This window comes from Malus sylvestris, chromosome 12 (assembly GCF_916048215.2).
Source record: "Malus sylvestris chromosome 12, drMalSylv7.2, whole genome shotgun sequence".
NCBI classification, from domain to species: Eukaryota; Viridiplantae; Streptophyta; class Magnoliopsida; order Rosales; family Rosaceae; genus Malus; species Malus sylvestris.
Window position 1 is genome coordinate 4,999,553 of NC_062271.1, and position 18,346 is coordinate 5,017,898.

Sequence of the window (18,346 nt, forward strand, 5' to 3'; positions counted from 1 at the left end):
AAGCCTGGAACACGACCGATAAAGCAAACTCAAATGCGCTATCGATCCGAGCTCATTCCACAAATCGAGGCAGAGATTGACAAGCTAATCGAAGCAGGATTCATTCGAGATGTGTAATACCCCAAGTGGATCTCCAACATCGTCATCGTCCTTAAGAAATCTGGACAAATATGTGTTTGCGTAGACTTCCGAGACCTCAACGACGCTTGCCCGAATGACGACTTCCCTTTGCCAATCATCGAAATCATGGTGGACGCAACCACTGGCCACGAGGCGCTGTCATTCATGGACAGCTTTTCTGGATACAATCAAATTCGTATGGCTCTCGAAGACGAGGAACTAACAGCATTTCGCACTCCAAAAGGTATATACTGTTACAAGGTGATGCCATTTGGTCTAAAGAACGCTGGAGCTACATATCAACGCCCAATGCAGAAAATCTTCAATGACATGCTACACAAGAACGTAGAATGTTATGTGGACGATGTGGTGGTCAAAACAAAGAAAAAATCAGATCACTTGAAGGATTTGCGAGTAGTGTTCGAAAGGTTGCGAAAATACAACCTCAAGATAAACCCGTTAAAATGTGCGTTTGGCGTCACCTCCGGAAAGTTCCTCGGCTTCATTGTCAAACACCATGGTATTGAAGTGGACCAATAAAAAATCAAGGCCATTCAAAGCATGCCTGAGCCAAGAAACCTGCAAGAGCTGAAAAGTCTACAAGGACGGCTAGCCTTCATCAAACGTTTCATCTCTAACCTTGCAGGGCGTTGTCAACCGTTCAGCCGACTCATGAAGAAGGATGTTCCGTTTGTATGGGACGAAGCATGCCACAATGCTTTTGAAAGCATAAAAAAGTATTTGTCAAGTCCACCTGTCTTGGGGGCGCTTGTGTCCGGGAAACCACTCATATTGTACATCGCCGCTCAGGAAAGTTCAGTTGGAGCACTCTTGGTGCAAGAGAATGAATCCCAGAAAGAATGAGCGCCTATTACCTCAGCCGAACCCTTACCGGCGCCGAGTTAAACTACTCCCCAATAGAAAAGATGTGCTTTGCCTTGGTGTTCACCATCCAGAAACTCAGGCATTACATGCACGCTTACACCATCCACTTGGTTGCAAAAGCTAACCCAGTCAAATACGTCATGTCCAAACCAGTCTTGACAGGGCGACTCACTAAATGGGCGCTGCTTCTTAACCAATATGAGATCATCTACGTCCCAGTTAAAGCCGTAAAGGGACAAGCGTTAGCAGACTTTCTTGCCGATCACCCAATCCTAGCTGATTGGAAAATCTCATACGACTTACCTAACGAGGAAGTGTTCTACATCGACATCTTCCCGACATGGACGATTTTCTTCGACGGATCTGCACGAGCAGACGGAGCAGGGGCAGGAGTAGTATTCATGTCGCCGCAAAGGCAGATATTACCTTATTCATTTCAACTAAGTGAATTATGCTCCAACAACGTCGCTGAGTACCAAGCACTGATCATCGGACTCTAAATGGCGATCAACATGGGAATCACAGCCCTTGAGGTATTTGGCGACTCCAAGCTCATAATCAATCAACTCTTAACTGAATATGAGGTGAAGAAAGATGATCTCATCCCATACTTCCGGCTAGCAACTTAACTGCTACAAGAGTTTGAGACTGTGACACTAGATTATGTGCCAAGAAAAGAAAATCAAATGGCAGACACTCTTGCCAACCTAACCTCAAGCATGACATTAGGAGAAGACGAAGCTGCAGACGTGCCAGTCTGCCAAAGATGGGTGATCCCCCTCATCACCGAAATGCTACTGGATGATACAAATGTCATCTCAGTACTTCCAGTCGATGTTGAAGAGTGGAGACAACCGCTGATCGATTACTTAGAGCATGGAAAACTTCCAGATGATCCTAGACACCGCTCCGAAATACGTCGACGAGCACCTCGCTTCCTCTATTACAAAGAAACACTCTACCGACGCTCTTTCGAATTAGTACTTCTGAGATGCCTAGGTGAGGAAGAAGTTAATCAAGCCATGGAAGAAGCACACTCAGGCGTATGCGGGGCGCATCAATCTGGACCAAAGCTACATTTCCAGCTCAAAAGAATGGGTTACTACTGGCCAAGCATGGTGAAGGACTGCCTGGAACATGCCAAAAAGTGCCAAGCCTGCCAATTCCACGCCAACTTCATACACCAACCACCTGAGCCATTACACCCTACAGCTGCTTCATGGCCATTCGATGCATGAGGATTGGACGTCGTATGACCAATTTCTCCGAAATCATTTGCAGGAGAAGCTTACATCCTAGCTGCAACAGATTACTTCTCCAAGTTGGCTGAAGCCATACCCCTAAGGGAAGTAAAAAAGGAAATTATCGTCCGTTTCATCAAGGAGCACATCATCCACTGATATGGGGTGCCTCGCTACATCATCACTGACAACGGAAAGCAATTCTCCAACTGACTTGTGGATGAGCTATGTGAGAAATACAAGTTCAAGCAGCACAAGTCTTCCATGTATCATGCCCTGGACAACGGTCTTGCAGAAGCATTCAACAAAACATTGTGCAATCTCTTAAAGAAGGTGATCGGCCGAACAAAGAGAGACTGGCATGAAAGAATAAGCGAAGCACTTTGGGCATATCGGACGACACATAGGACTTCTACCCAAGCTACGCCTTATTCTCTTGTATATGGCGTGGAAGCTGTTCTACCGCTCGAAAGTCAAATCCCCTCACTGAGAATGGCTATACAAGAAGGCTTGACTGATGAGGAGAATGCAAAGTTGCGCCTTCAAGAGTTGGAAGCACTCAACGAAAGAAGGCTCGAAGCTCAACAACACTTGGAATACTACCAAGCACAGCTATCCAAGGCATTCAACAAAAAGGTCCGCCCAAGGTCTTTCTAAACTGGAAATCTCGTCCTCACATTGTGTAGGCCTATCATCACAACTCACAAAACGAAAAGCAAGTTCACATCAAAATGGGATGGACCATACGTAATACAAGAGGTCTACACCAACGGCGCCTACTTAATCATGGCAGAAGATGGCTTGAAGATTGGCCCTATCAATGGAATATTCTTGAAGCGCTACTACCCCTAAAAGGCGACAACCAAAGTTCCTGGCCCGTAAGAGCATAAACTGTGTACGGTAAAATCATTATAAAAAAATGCATTTGAACTACGTTATGACTTGATCTCTCCTCAACAGAGGGTACGTAGGCAACTTGAAACGTCAAAACTTCAAGTACAGTCACACCATCTAAAAAAAACACTTTAAAGAATGAAGAGCAAATTCAAGAATGTAAATACTTTATTTCTTTGTAAGAAGAAGTCGGCTCTAAAAGCCATATTACAAAAAAAAAAAAAAAACAGAAGATACTACTTGAAAACTATGTCCCCAAAACTACGAAGACGATCTTCAAGCAAGTTTTCCAAAGTCTTCAAAGTCTCTGCCTCGGTGGGAGACAAGATGGGCAACTCCATAGTCATGCATTTCTCTCGTTCTAGGCGTGAAATCTCCTCCTGGTACTGAGAAAGTGTAGTTCCTTGCTCCGCAAGAACACTTTCAAGTTGCGATGCTTCGATTACCAACTGTTTTCTCTCTCTCGCCAACGCGCACCTGGACATAAGATAAAGAAGTCTCTCTAACTTGATAATCTCTCGAAGCAGCTTGCTGAGAAGACTGGACTTGAGCCAGTGATGAGTTTATTGTTGCTAGCTGATGAGCTCTAACATCTGGACTCAACTTCTCCAAGGAAATAGCACGCAAGGAAGAATACTCAGTCGAGGCGGCCATAAGTTCGGCAATCTTGATCTTCAAGGATGAAGAGTCAACGTTAAGGTTGTCAATCACAGAAACAAGCTTTGATAAATCCTCATTGAGCAACGTAAGGTCTTCCAATGGACACTTAGAAATCCTTTTCTCTATATGGCTCTTGATATCCATTGCCGCACTAAGACTGATGCGATGGATGACTTGCTCAGTACCGCTAAGGTTTGGCCTTCTCAAAGAGATCTCAGAGCTAGCTAGCAAAGGTGTTGGACGCATGACAGGTTCTTGCATACCTTCACCTACACATGGCAAACTTGGGAAGTTCGGCGGATTTGGAACAAGCTCTGCACCAGGAATATCCCCGATCTTCCTGTCTGTAGGTAGTTCGCTCGCAAATAACATCTCCGTATAGGAATAAACATCTGCAGTTGCTAAATCAAAAGAACAAGAAGGCCCAACCTAAAGAGGTCAAAGAAAGATGTTAGAAACGAAATAATTAAAGCATAAGAAATCACAAGAGAGAATGAAGTACATACATCTCTCTCAAATGGCACACGGTCATCGAGTAGAGGACGTCTAAACACTTCTTTCTTCTTATGATGAAAATTGACATCACTGTCAACCTGAGCATCCTCAAGTGGTCGCTTGTTTGAAACTTGTTGACGCTGTTGCAAAATAAATCCATCTTCGTGCGAGTCAACTTCATCTCCCGCCTCTTCAAAAGCATCCGGATGTCGAGGAGACAAGCATGGGTGTTGATGAGCTAAAGCTACAGGTTTATCTTGCAAGGGAGCCGCACTGGTGCAATCAAGAGCTACCGCTTGCATAGGAACCACATGACAGCCCTCTCTCGACATATCATTGCCCGAGTGAGAAGAATTGGTACCACTTACCATCCCCAAGTTCTTATAATATACCTTTGACCACCAACGAGCATAAACACGGGTCACTGGATTACTCTTGAACTCGTCCTTGGCTGGCAGCGTGATAACAGCATTTGTACATGCACGGGTACAAGACTCCCAATGCATATACACGGCTTGCAAGGATGCTAATTGGTTCTTTTCCTTCAGCTTGCCTGGCAAGTTTTGGACAAAACCAAATTGCCTGCTGAAATGGTGGGGACTATATGGCTGAACAATGCATCGGTCTTCTTGCCGCAAAGAAACAAACCCCGAACGAAGACTTATAAGATAAGATAAGTCTGACGAGTGGAGATGCAAATTGTCTATGATACCTCGCCACACCGAGCCAACTCTCGCTAAGAGGTCCATCCTCAAATCTTCATAACTTTCAAATAGCGCTCGTGCCTGCAAATCATCAAGGCTTTTCGCGGAGAGCACGCCAGAATACTTCGTCATCAAAGGCCCCATCTTGGCTGCAGTCGATGAAGAAGGCCTTGACTTGTCTAGAGTCGTTAAAGAAAAGTGAGTGCCAAAATATTCACCCAACCAACCATACACATAGTGGTAAGGAAGCACCGCGGCACGATCTTCAGTGCTTTCCGAGTTCGAAACAATGCTCAAGCCATTGTAAATGTTGGCTAAAACCGAAATAGCAAGACTAAAAGACTCACATGTAGCCATCTTGCTAGCAATTTTGAAAACTCCAAGACGAACTAAGTTGACGTCGCCTGTCGAGAAAACAAACTTACAAAGCCAAGCTAAGAAAGCAGCTAGGTAAGACTTATCAACATGCTCTGATACTATGCCAAGATCCTCAAACACTCTTAACTCGTCAGAAGAGCGGAGCTTGGTTGAGCCAATAACACCGGACGGGTCTAAGTCTCCCTTTGGCCTAGTGGTCTTGTTACGACAACTTTTCTTCGAATACCTCTTATACCTCATGGCCTCCCAGTACCAAAATCGGATCCATGAGGAAATCCTCACGCCTAATTTACCTTGAACATCCTGGAAAAGCTTGTGATACGCCCAAAACAAATAGCGGTAACTCGCAGACAATCATCGGCTATTGCAAAGAGAAAGTTCCTCCGCGCTGGGAACGACCTCGTCATAAAACTTACCATGGATTGGCAAGCCTCCTATCCTGTGAAGATCCCACAGTGAAATTGACATCTCCCCTTGCGCCGTGTGAAGTGTGTTGGTCGCTGAACACCAATGCTCAAAGAACGCTCGAAGAACGGAAGGATGACGATCATAACTAAACAAAGATGCGTACACAGCGTGGTAAAGGCCCACTTTAGTAAGCACATCTTTAAATCGGCTTAAGACATCTTCAAGCCACTCCCAATAAAACTCATCAAAGACGGCTTCTCTAGTAGTCGACAGGGTACCATTCCAAGCCATGGCTCCGCTACGAATGTGATCACCAAGAAGCTTAAACGAGACCGGATGATGGTCACGAGCATGGTGCGAATGATTCAAAATAAGAACCTTCAATGTGCACGCCTTTTTCTTCGTATTTGGTTGAACAACGTCTACCACCTCCCAAGATACTTCAGAAGACCACGACTTAATATGCATGGAATTGTCTTTCACGAGAAAAGCAAGCGCCTTAGGACCAGTTAGTGGCGGGTAAAGCTTCAACGCTGTTCCCTCATCTTGTGAATCGCCTTCCTTTGCAAGAATGGTGATGGTGTTGTTCCTAAAAAATTTGAAAAATACCATGACCGCAAATCAGCCACAAAACTTGAGCAGCACGACAAAGATGGCAGCTACATGATGGTCCTTCAAGGCACGTTACAGTGGCAAAAGAAACCAAAATGCTACGTAATCGCACTACGCAAACCCGCAGCGATTACGCAAGCAGTTTCTTACACCGCACGTCGACGTCACCACCAAGAAAGAACTGTGACCAAAAGGCATTACGCAGCGAAACCCCGCTACAGGCTTTTGCACAGCACCACACGGCAGCGTGCCACCGAGGGAAAACTGTGGTCAAAAGACACTACACAGCGAAACCTCGTTGCAGTCTTTTACACAAGCACACCCACGGCCTGCTACCACGGCTCTAAAATCTTCGCGAAGATCCTGGCGTCAAGCTCTGCCTTCTCAAGATTAAAAAAACTTCCTGACATTACAAACAAAGAAATCCATCAGTGGGGACACACACATTGTGCGTAAAAAAAAAAAATAAATAAAACATTATATTATGTTATATATATATATATATATGTATATATAGACATATGTGTGCACGGTTTGGTGATGGGACAAGTGCACAAAATGAAGATGGTGACAAGATGATCAACCTCCACATATATATAAGGACGCAAATGGTGATGGTGATGGGACAAATATATATATACATATATGCATGGCTCAAAAGACATATATATATATATATACATATGTGACTCACCAAGTAAAAGCAGCATGAAGGAATTGCAGAGGGCAAAGCACATTATATTACATGTATATATGTATGCATGGTGATAAAGCAAACTGCAATAGTGATAAAGCAAACTACAACAGCGATAAAGCAAACTACAACAGCAGCTTTCCGTATATATATATATATATACTCAAGTGACTCACCAAGTAAAAGCAACAGCGCAGGATTGCTGGACAATGGTGCAGTGGCGATGCAAGGCAACAAGCAACGCAGTGGCTGAAGCTGTGTAATGAGTGTACAAGCAAAGGAGCAATCCCATATATATATATATAAAGGTCCCCGGAGAAGCAAATGAAATGCGGTGGCTATTCAAAACGCAGGTCCGTGACTGTGCAAACTGTGCAAACGACCACTCGTGCCTGGAAAAGAAAAACCAAAATGAGAGGTGATGTGATGGTGCATTGGGAAAATATGATTGTGTACAAAAAGAAAGTACCAACTAAAAGAAAGTGCTAGCTATTGTTAAGTAAAATGGTGCACTAGGAAAATATGATTATGTACAAAAAGAAAGTGCCAACTAAAAGAAAGTGCCACCTACAGCTACTGTTAAGTAAAATGGTGCACTGGGAAAATATGATTATGTACAAAAAGAAAGTGCCAACTAAAAGAAAGTGCCAGCTACAGCTACTGTTAAGTAAAATGGGACCCTAAATGGTGCACTGGGAAAATATGATTATGTACAAAAAGAAAGTGCCAACTAAAAAAAAGTGCCAGCTACTGTTAAGTTAAAAAAAAAAAAAAAGGTGAAAGAATAGTGCATTAGTCACCATCTAAAAGGGAATGGGTGTGTCAGGCACCATCTAAAAAAAAAAAAAATAATGACGTAACGCATTTTAGTCAGATATACGTTTTATTTGTATTTAGCACAACATACTGAATAAAATAAAGCATGTCCATTGATATCTAAAATGCATTAAGAGAAATAAAGTCCATTTTATTTATTTTTCTGGAAATTTACATAAATTTGCATTATACATACCTTAAAAAAAAAAAAAGTCAAATCAAATTTACAGGAAGGGATCTTCAAGGATGATCAGGTGGCGCCTTATCACTCGGCGGAGCTCCAGAAAGACGAAGCACCAGAGATCGATTATTCGGAGCTTCAACACTTGGTGAAGCGCCAGAGGACGAAGGCAGAAGTTGCCGCTGGAGTAACGCCACAAACCTCTGATGATCACTCTGAATCCGAACTTCGGACTCCTGCAGCTGGTCAAGCTTCCTCTTCATGCTTGTTGAGTAATTAGTTGCGAGCATGTGCAACTCTTTATTCTCGTGCCTAAGCACTTTGACCTCTTGCCGAAGACTGGCCACCTCAGCCATCAACGGCTCAACCTGACGAGATCGAGCAAGAAGGCGTTGGCCCATGTTTGAAACTGAGCCTGCACATCGGACGTTGTAGGCCAGAGAGTCCTGAACAGCCAGCTCGTCGGACTGCCTGGAAAGTATCCTAGTGTCTCTAAGAGTGAGAAGATTTCTGGCCACCATCGAAGCGGTTGTATCGTTCATCATCATAGAATCCCCAACTGTAAGAGGACCATTAGGAGATACGAAGGATGGCTGCCAAATGTTGTTTGAAGAAGATATGTCACTATCTTCCCCGACATTCAAGTTAAGACGACGGTCAGAAGGGCAAGACATTTTCGAATGTGTGAAGAAAAAGAAGAGGTCGGACAAATCAAGTTCTTAGAAGTGCAAGTAGGGAGCTTCTACAGGCGGAAAATTCAAGTGTGCTTTGGAATGTGATGTGTGCCTCTCTTTAAAAATCAGCACTCGACGGAGCTTCAGAAATTGAAGAGGTGAGTTCAGAAATCGAAGAGGCAAGCTCAGAGATCGAAGAGACGTCTGCTTCTCAAAAGCTGGGCTGCTTAGAAACCACGGGCCGATCTCAGAAATTGAAAAGGCACTTGCTTTTTTTTTTTCAGACATGTCATCACCTGTCACATGCACACTCAGCTTTGCGAAAATCACGGATAATTTGTCGAAGCGCCGATCTCAGTTATCAAAGAGGTGCCAGTCTTTTTCAGCCTCGTCAGCACCTGTCACATGCACACTCAGCTTTATGGAAATTACGAGCAATTTGTCGAAGATTTCTGATGAAGAAGAAAGCACGTGAAGCCATACTGATCAATCACTCAATGGTTGCCGACACGAGTGAAAGAATAGTACCTCTATAGGTATTAAAGAACTTCCTATAACTGTCCACCTTCACCGTCCATAGCAAGGCAGACCTGCAAAAATGCCCAACCCTTCCTCATTTCCGAGAGTACACTCTCAACAAAGCCTCTCGAAATACCCAGTTTTCTTCCTCTCCTGGAATACCTCTACAAACAAATGACACCAAAGCAAAAGTATCTCATATCACCAGGGTAAAAAGCAAGAGTATCTCATATCATGCTTTCTCCTTGTCCTTTCCTTTGTCCTTGTTCTTACCTGCAAAGACAAGAATAAAGAAAGCAATATGTCGGAACCTCCACTCAAACTCCGGGTAAGGAACCGACTACCTGGAACCTTTGCCTGGTTGCTTACCTGGCTTTGCTCTTGAGTACTCGTCTTCAGTTACTGATGTACTTTCGAAGAAGATGCCATATTTGCCCGGAGAACAGATAAGGCAAGTGAAAATGATACCTTGAAGCATGTGGAGACAACGTGTTGATTTCATTCAAGATCAAGTCTCCTCTTCCTTGCACAATCAACCAACCCAGCAGAAGGAGTCTGAGTTAAATCCAAGAGCTCGAGAAGTTTCAACAAACATATTGACGGCACCATCGTCGAAGAGCAAAGCCTCGCTGTGCAACGCTGTCAAATCGCCACCACTTCTTCGAAAGCCAGAGTATTTCATATCATGTTTTCTCCCTATTCTTTTCTTTGTCCTTGTTCTTACCTGCGGGACAAGGAGAAAGAAAGCAATCAGACAGCACTTGGTATCGATCTTCCAATCTGGAACCAACTGCTTGGAACCCTTCCCTGATTGCTTACCTAGCACTGCTCTCGAAGTACCCATTGTTTCAACATCTTATGCTTCTAGAGAAAATACCACATCTGCCTGAAGAACAGATAAGGCAAGGGAAAATGATACATTGAAGCATGTAGAAACAAGCACAACAAAGCACGTGCCGATTCATCCGCTACTTCTTCAAAATCAAAAGTATCTCATATCATTAGGGTTGCAATCACTCTGGGTTTAGTGGACCTGTTTCGACCCTCAAATTCTTGGGTCGGCCCGCTAGGCGTTGTGAGTTGCACGTGCCGATTTACCGCCCTTGAATCAAATCCTTAAAGATCAAGTCATCAACTGGAAGAAACGCCCATCACTCTTGAAGATCATACCGTTGACCAAACTGCTCAGGTGTGAATTAGAAAGATTGAACAAAGAAACAGGCCATCACCTTCACCTTGTGCCTGCTTGCCATGTTTTCGAGTCAACCTTCAAGAATCAAGCCTCAACGGCCCTTGAAGAAGCTTCTAGCCAAAGTCAAGATCAAGCCTCGACGACCCTTAAAGAAATCACAAGTCCGATTCAAGATCAAGTGTCCACCACCCTTGAATCAAATCCAGTTCAAGATTAAGTCGTGGAAAGTCCTTTGGAGGAAACCAGAAAATCCTCCAACCCAGTTCAAGAATAAGCCTGTGGAAAGTCAACAATTGGAGGAAACCAGAAAATCCTCCAACCCAGTTCAAGAATAAACCTGTGGAAAGTCAACAATTGGAGGAAACCAGAAAATCCTCCGAACCGGTTCAAGATCAAAACTGTGGAAAGTCAACAAGCGCAACAAAAGACGTGCCGATTCACCCACTACCAAAGCAAAAGATCATCTACCACATGAAGCTCCTTGTGGTCCAATTTCAACCCTCAAGATCAAGCCTCAACGGCCCTTGAAGAAATTTCAAACAAAGTTCAAGATCAAGCCTCAACGGCCCTTGAAGAAATCTCCAGCCCAATTCAAGATCAAGCCTCGATGGCCCTTGGATCGACATCTACATTAAAGGACTTCAAAACGTATCTCCTACACGTGACAAGCACATGTATACGGCGTGCCTTGAAGTGGGGGCATTTGTAGACATCGAAATTTCGATGAAATAAATGTTGATCAATAATTAAAATTTCAATGTTCACGTGTCATATAAATTTTACACATAGCATGTGACTAAACAAAAAATCAAAATAAATTGGAAAAGTCATCAAACATGACACGTGTCAACACCTGGCAGAAATGATTTATTTCATCTGATTATTTAAATCCAAAAAAATCAAGTTTTGGAATTCTATAAATAGGAGGCCAAGGCATTCATTTTTGGACACCAATTCATAACCAATTCACCTCACACCACAACCTTGAAGCTTTGAAACTCCTAAGCTCCCAAGCAAATCCCGAAGGATCAAGAAAGCTCCATTCGTTCTTTGAAAAATCCTTATTCAAAAGCAAGCCCCAACGGTCCTTGAAGAACTTCCACTAATTCAAGATCAAGCCCCCCCCACGGCCCTTGAAGAAAGTGTTCATCATTCATCATTCGTTCATCCCTAGATCAAGCCCCGACGGCCCTTTGGATCAACGATGTCAACAAATCCGCACAACTGTTTATCCCAAGATCAAGCCCCGACGGCCCTTTGGATCAACAACATCAAATCCACCCATTACAAAGATAGAATCAGAGGCTAAATTTGTAGAAGAGATTGTAACCCCTAAATCATCAATACAAATATTATTTTGTACACGTGTTTCTTGTCTCGTTCATCACAGGAATTTCCGTGTTTACAATAACATGTGAGCCAGAACCCCTATAGCAGTCTGTACGGCTGAATTCATAGCTCCAAAAGTCACTCTAGCTAGAGTCACTACTATGACTTATACGGCAATATACTACACAAGAGTCGGAACCAAACAAAAGGTCTATATGACAATAATGGGTGTAATACAATCATGCTCAATAATACTCTCACATAATAAGCGGGCGATAAATCGCTAGTCACCTATGAGTCGAAACCATGAATAAGGTCTGTACGACAAGACTGTGCACCTAAATTGGATTCAATATGAGCATATGGTGCGAGAGGTGACATAATAAACTGGCATGTGCCATATCTATAGCTAAATCACAATCACCCTAAGTGCAGTTTTATAAGCTCACATTATTCAATCACATATCGCATCATCGATGATTCACATAATCATACACAACTTACCTGAGCTTACCTGAGCGTCAACAGCATCACATTTATATATATAAAGCATCACATACCCAATCATGTATGAATTATAAACTTATATGCATGGCATTTATGGCATACTATTATTTAAACACATTTTTCTGGGAAAATATCAAGTATATAATATATACTGAAAACCAAAAGCCCACTCACTGATATGTTGAATGGTCGTAGCCCCCGAGTCGCCCTTGGACACGCTCATCCTCGGGATAAGTCTCACCTATATGCGAATTAACTATAAAAACGTTATTTTAAAGCACATAGGCAAAACTAGCTAATAACTTCTCATACATAACTCAAAATGGGTATATGAATATACCACAGTGACCTACACAACCTCAGGATCATCCCCAAATTTTCAGATTAATTTTTAGACCCCTCATGCGCTGCCACGTGCCTGCGAGTGCACGGCAAGACGCGCGGCCACGCGCAAGGAATCCTGACGGATTTCCTAACTGCCGTTAGGAATATTCTGTTAAACCCAACGGTAATCGTCCAAACTAACTGATGGCATCAGCATATTCCGTCAAAACTGACGGAATATTCTCTGTCTTCTCCGGCGAGTCATCGGTCGCCGGTGACTTCGTCGATTTCTAGAAAAATATTAAAATCGTCGTAACTTCTTCATTTTTGCACCATTTTTCATGAAATTTGAACCATTGGAAAGCTATCAACATGAAGAATCACGTTATACTATTTTTAAGCCTTGAAATCCACTAGAATTTACCTGAGAAAGCTTGATAATCTAGTCAACTTTGAAAACCTTCGATCTCGGCCCTTCGACGTCCAAACTCTTCCAACGAACTAGCTCAAGCTTCCTTAGGACCTCCTAAAGCTCCCAATGAGCTTGAAATCTTCTGAAACACAAGGTTTTACGTCCACATGAATAGTGCATCAAAGATGAGTTTCAGGTTCTCGAGATTTCGAATGAATCCTTACCTGAAATAGGTACCAACCAACTTGAAATGGCACGAGGAATGCAATGGTGCCTTTAGAATCTTCAATCTGCGACTGGGAAGCTCACCTCGAGCTTGGTACGAGGAAGAAGAGAAAGAGAGAGTGAGTCCGAGAGAGATGAGGGCACGGGAAGGAAGAGAGAGAGAGTGAATGTGGTGTGTGTGTGATCCACGTGGTCACCAATCCAAAACCACACAATACACTCTAAGTCTCAATATGTCACACATACACACTACAATTTCCCCGTCCAAGGATTAAACTGTCATTTGACATCACTAAAAATTAAATATTCGGGACGGGTTATGACAAATGGAGCCTGAGCGGGCCCGAGGGAGAGGCCCGACATGAGTTCCTAGCCCAAGAGCCCGAAGGCAATGTGACGTAGGATGATGTCAGGGCAACGTCAGCCACAATATAAAAATAATAAAAATATAAAATATTAATAAAAAAAAGTAAAATAAAAAAAATTGTAAAACCCAGCAGGCTTTGAACTCAACGGCTCTTGCCGGAGTTCATCGCCGAGGTTGATGAATACCCATAGACAATCTGCGTGTGGGTGTTTATTTTGGTTTTTTCGTTTTTTGTTTTTTTTATATTTCATTAATTAATTTTTTAATAGAAAGTGGTACAACGAGACCAATTAAAAATTCTATTCAAAATTATAAATAAAATTATTTTATATTATTTAATAAAAACTAATATTTTATTGTTTATTGCCAAAGCTATTTACTATAGGGATAGAGTTGCAAAAAACAGCTATTTACTATAGGGATAGAGTTGCAAAAAACAATTATTGTTCATGGATGGATAGCATAGTGGATAGCCTTATGGGGCCTTAGGCACGGTGGAACTGCTTTAAACCAAAAGATTCAGGCTTCAGCAGCTGCGAACGCAACGGAAACTCAGACCCACCCGGCCAACCGACCCGACCCAAGCCCGGTTCGATCTAAGATTCAGAGATCCAAGGGAGAGAAGCAAAGCAACAACTGCCGACCCATCACGCCTCCTCCTCATCCGGCTTTCTCTACTGGTAAATTTCCTCATTTGGGTTTTCTTGTTCCGTTTCTGAATTTCCCTCCTTTATTCGTGTTATAATCTTTGCTTGTGCAAGTGTGATTCTTTGCTTCATTAGCTTCTGGGATTGTTTGGGTTCTGGGGATTCATGGATTTACTTGAAAATGTAGGGAAATTGGCGAAAACGATCAGAAATCGTCAAATCCCAATTGCTGAATCGATCAAAATTAAATATCGACGAGATATGGACGGAATATGGATGACATAGCGATCAAAGATTGACAACATAGTGATGAGAATAGGAAGACATACCCAAAAACTGATGATTTTCAGCAATTAGTAGTTGAGCTGTAGACACTAATCCAAATCCAAACTATAGTGTAAATAAAGTAGATTTGGTTTAGTTTTTTGGGATGCTTAGTTTCAATTTTGCACCAAAAGTTTAAATTTTGCATCCATTATTCAATACTAGCTCAATAATCATAATGTCTTCCTACACTTTGCTTCTGAATTCTGATATATTATCATGTTTTAGAGTTTTTTAATGGAGAAATGTTAGGACCCGATTGTCCCACATCGGAAAAATAGCAGCGTATCTTGTGGTGGATTTTTATAGTGTATGGTATTCTGTAGGGATTCATGGTGTTGCGTAGAGTTCATAGTTACTCATGATCTCATTGTTTCCGTTTTATGTTTTAAGATGAGGAGGGGAATTTTGAATCCAGTTTTCAATTCAAATTGTATGTGAAGTGCTGTTGGTTGTTTTTTCATTATTTGGCCATCAACTGCTCGAGTTTGAGTAGTACGTGTCCAACTGTCGGATTGTATTTTCCGTCGACAATGATCTCATTGTTTCTGATCCAATGAACAGATGATTTCACAAGCAGGTTCTCTGCTGATGGACGAGAAAAGGCAAAGGCGACTGGGGGTTGCCTTGCACAAGAAGAATACCTTCGCTGGCGGTCTAATTGAATCTTCAAACTCCGATAACGATCCTGATCTGCAAGATAGTTGGGTGATAGTTGAAAAGCAGAGAGTCAGAATTGTGATACCTCCCCTGCCTGTTGCTACTAAATCTCCACCGCCGAATCCAGGACCAGTCCAGCTGCGACCTGTGGCCAGAGAAGCGGAAGGCAACGAATCACGGTTTCCCGTTGAGACCGAGACATGTCCCAAGACAACTTCAGTTCATGAGCAAAAAAAGATTAAATCTCTTGCTCCTAAAAGGGTTGTTCAAGTTACTAGGAAATCTCCTGCTGCCGATTACGTTTCAACATTTCCGAAGCCAATGAAGCGAGATTTGAGAATGGAATTACGAAATCCAGATCAGATTGCTACTTCAGAGTCTCATAGAACACTGGGAGTATCTAAAACCTCAAAAGCCATCATTCAGCCAAGACGATTACGACGTGGCCCCAGTATTTTCACCGATCAAGGAATGCTGTTGAAGCAAAAGCTGAGAGCTCTGAATCTCGAGAGGAAGCTTCAGGGAGCTGGCGGGTTAAGCAGGTGGTTAGCATCACTGGGACTGGGGCAGTTTGTTAGGATTTTCAAGAGGAAAGGTCTCAGTAAAGTTCAGTTGGTGAATCTTACCATGAAGAAGCTCAAAGACATGGGTGCCAGCGCAGTAGGGCCCCGGAGGAAACTGATGCATGCAATCGACTGCTTTTGCCAGCCGTGCTTATATTAAAAGCATTCCGGAATTCATTTAGGTCCAAGCTGAGATAAAACCCAAAACCAAAATCCCTTTCTGCAATTGACATCAAATGCAGCAAGGTATGTTGTTTCCATTTCGATGTGTACAGTTTCCGGGTTGGTGCATATTCTGAGAAAGAAAATGTCTACAAACTACGAGTTAAGATTCTCTCCGGATTTCGGGCTCCCGAGCCGCCCAGGAAATCCGAACCACTTCACAGAAAATCAAGCCCTTGACCCACAACGACGATATTTTTCGTGCGAGAACGTAATGTGGTGGCGATGCTCACGTTTTGACGGTGATGGGTATCGTGTTGTTTACATTTCTGTTAAAATTTAGATATCATTGTATAAATGAAAAAAGAAATTATAGAAACAAGAGAAATTTTATTTGAACTCATCTAATTTATTTTTACATTTAATTTACTTTATTCATCCACATTGCTTATGTTGAGAAAAGGAAAAGATTAAAAATCAAAATTTTAATTGTTGGATTTGGCGCAAAATCAAGCACAATAACTTTCGACCAGTTGTACAACAAATCTCGTTTAATGAGATAATACTTTATTATTGTTGAAGAATTGAAATTAAATATCAACGATATATCAATCAAATATTTATCGTCAATATTCAAATAATAAATATTGACGACATAAAAAAGAAACTCAATAACTGATTAGATCTTGACGATTCAATAACTAAATTTGAAAATTGATCATTTTTATTTTAAACACATAAAAATAAGGCTTATTATATTAACACCCCATATATTGTTGAATAAACCCTACATACTTAATGCACCCCATATTATCTTAACACACCCTACATACTTCTCCATAATACCCTCGCACCCCATATTTTCAACATACACCTTACATTTTCACATACACCCTACATTCTTTAAATCTTATTATATTAAAGTTCTGTTAGTCGATGCATCTGTTACCTTAAATAAAACATTATAAAAATTGATCTGAGTTTATATTCTTGCTTATGTGGTTTTCATTATTTTCCATGGAATGATCTTTCATTTTCTTCTTTTTGTCCAACAAATAGTTTTGCTACTTTGGCTTTCTCCTTTGCTTTCATTTAACATGTTGAACTATCTCTTGGTGACTCGTGTTAACGTAGGGGACTATGTGTTGACATCTTGGTTAGGGATGATGGTATTCACTTGCTTTGTTTAAATATCGATTTAGCCATGAAGATCATTTTTTTACCAGAACTCATAATTTACTAATCTATCTAAATGTCAAATCCGAAAAGTTCAGTGCCCACTACCAATTTAGGCATGAAGATCATTTTTTTACCAGAGACCATTTATACCCTATTGTTCCCAGGTTAAAAATTCGGTTCTGCAATCATGCTTGAATGATATTGCAACCCCACCCATCCTAAGAAATAAACAGCAAGCATGCTTAAAAAAAATTAGCAAAAGAAAAAAAAAACACCCTTAAACTATCTCAAAGAAGATTTGAATATTTCAGAATATATCTTTGTCTGTTATGTTGCAGAATACTTAACAGTTAATAAAAAAAAACATAATGACAAGACATTGTGAGTGCAGGTGTGTACAAACTACAAAATTATAAATAAACTTACGGGTAGTTTTAGGATTTTATTTTTCATGATTTGGGTTTATGAAGAAAATAATTGCTTTTTTTATATATTTTATTTTAGGTTTTTTTGAGAAAAATAGGGTTTAAATAGTCATTTTATACAAGTCATTTAACATTGAATATTAAGTGGGGTGTATTCAATAATTTGTGGGGTGTTATTAAAAAAACCTTAGAAATAAATGTATTTTTGTGCTATAAAAAAAATCATTATATATATTACATATTAATAGATAATTTTACACAAACAAATTTTTTTTTCTTCTGAATTTCTTAGCGATGCCATTTTATCATTGCCCTCTAAAATTATTTTCTCTCTTTCTTTCTCCTTCCTTAATGTCAATTTTTTTTGTTTTTCAGATGTCTGCCAATTCCGTCAAAACAAATAACTTCGTCTATAAAAAAAATTAGGTACAATATTAATAAAAATAAATAAAAATGATATTTCTCATAAAGTATGTGTAATACAACTCTAGAGGTTGGAATCTTTTACTCAAAGAAACAAACAAATCTGCCACAAAAATCTAGCTGTATGACGTGACAGTTCACAGGGAAGACAAGCACGTGGCATGCCAAAGAATCCGACACACGTACATATTACAGAATCTCGCACCCACATACGTCTCTGTCTCAGGAGAGCTATTTGAGAGCTTTTTTTTATTTTCCTAACAGACACGATAGAATTTCATTAACATTACCAATTACTTACAAGGATATCATATAGATACATATAC

The 18,346-nt window shown here is 41.2% G+C and overlaps 1 protein-coding gene across 1 annotated transcript; it reads left to right on the forward strand.

Annotated features, from left to right (window-relative positions):
* Positions 1-14,112: 14,112 nt before the first annotated feature.
* On the forward strand, positions 14,113-16,435 carry LOC126592460 (uncharacterized). Its single transcript, XM_050258134.1, has 2 exons — positions 14,113-14,317; positions 15,173-16,435. The coding sequence occupies exon 2, from the start codon at positions 15,173-15,175 to the stop codon at positions 15,989-15,991; it is 819 nt and encodes a 272-aa protein (XP_050114091.1). The 5' UTR covers positions 14,113-14,317; the 3' UTR covers positions 15,992-16,435.
* The last annotated feature ends 1,911 nt before the right edge of the window (positions 16,436-18,346 follow it).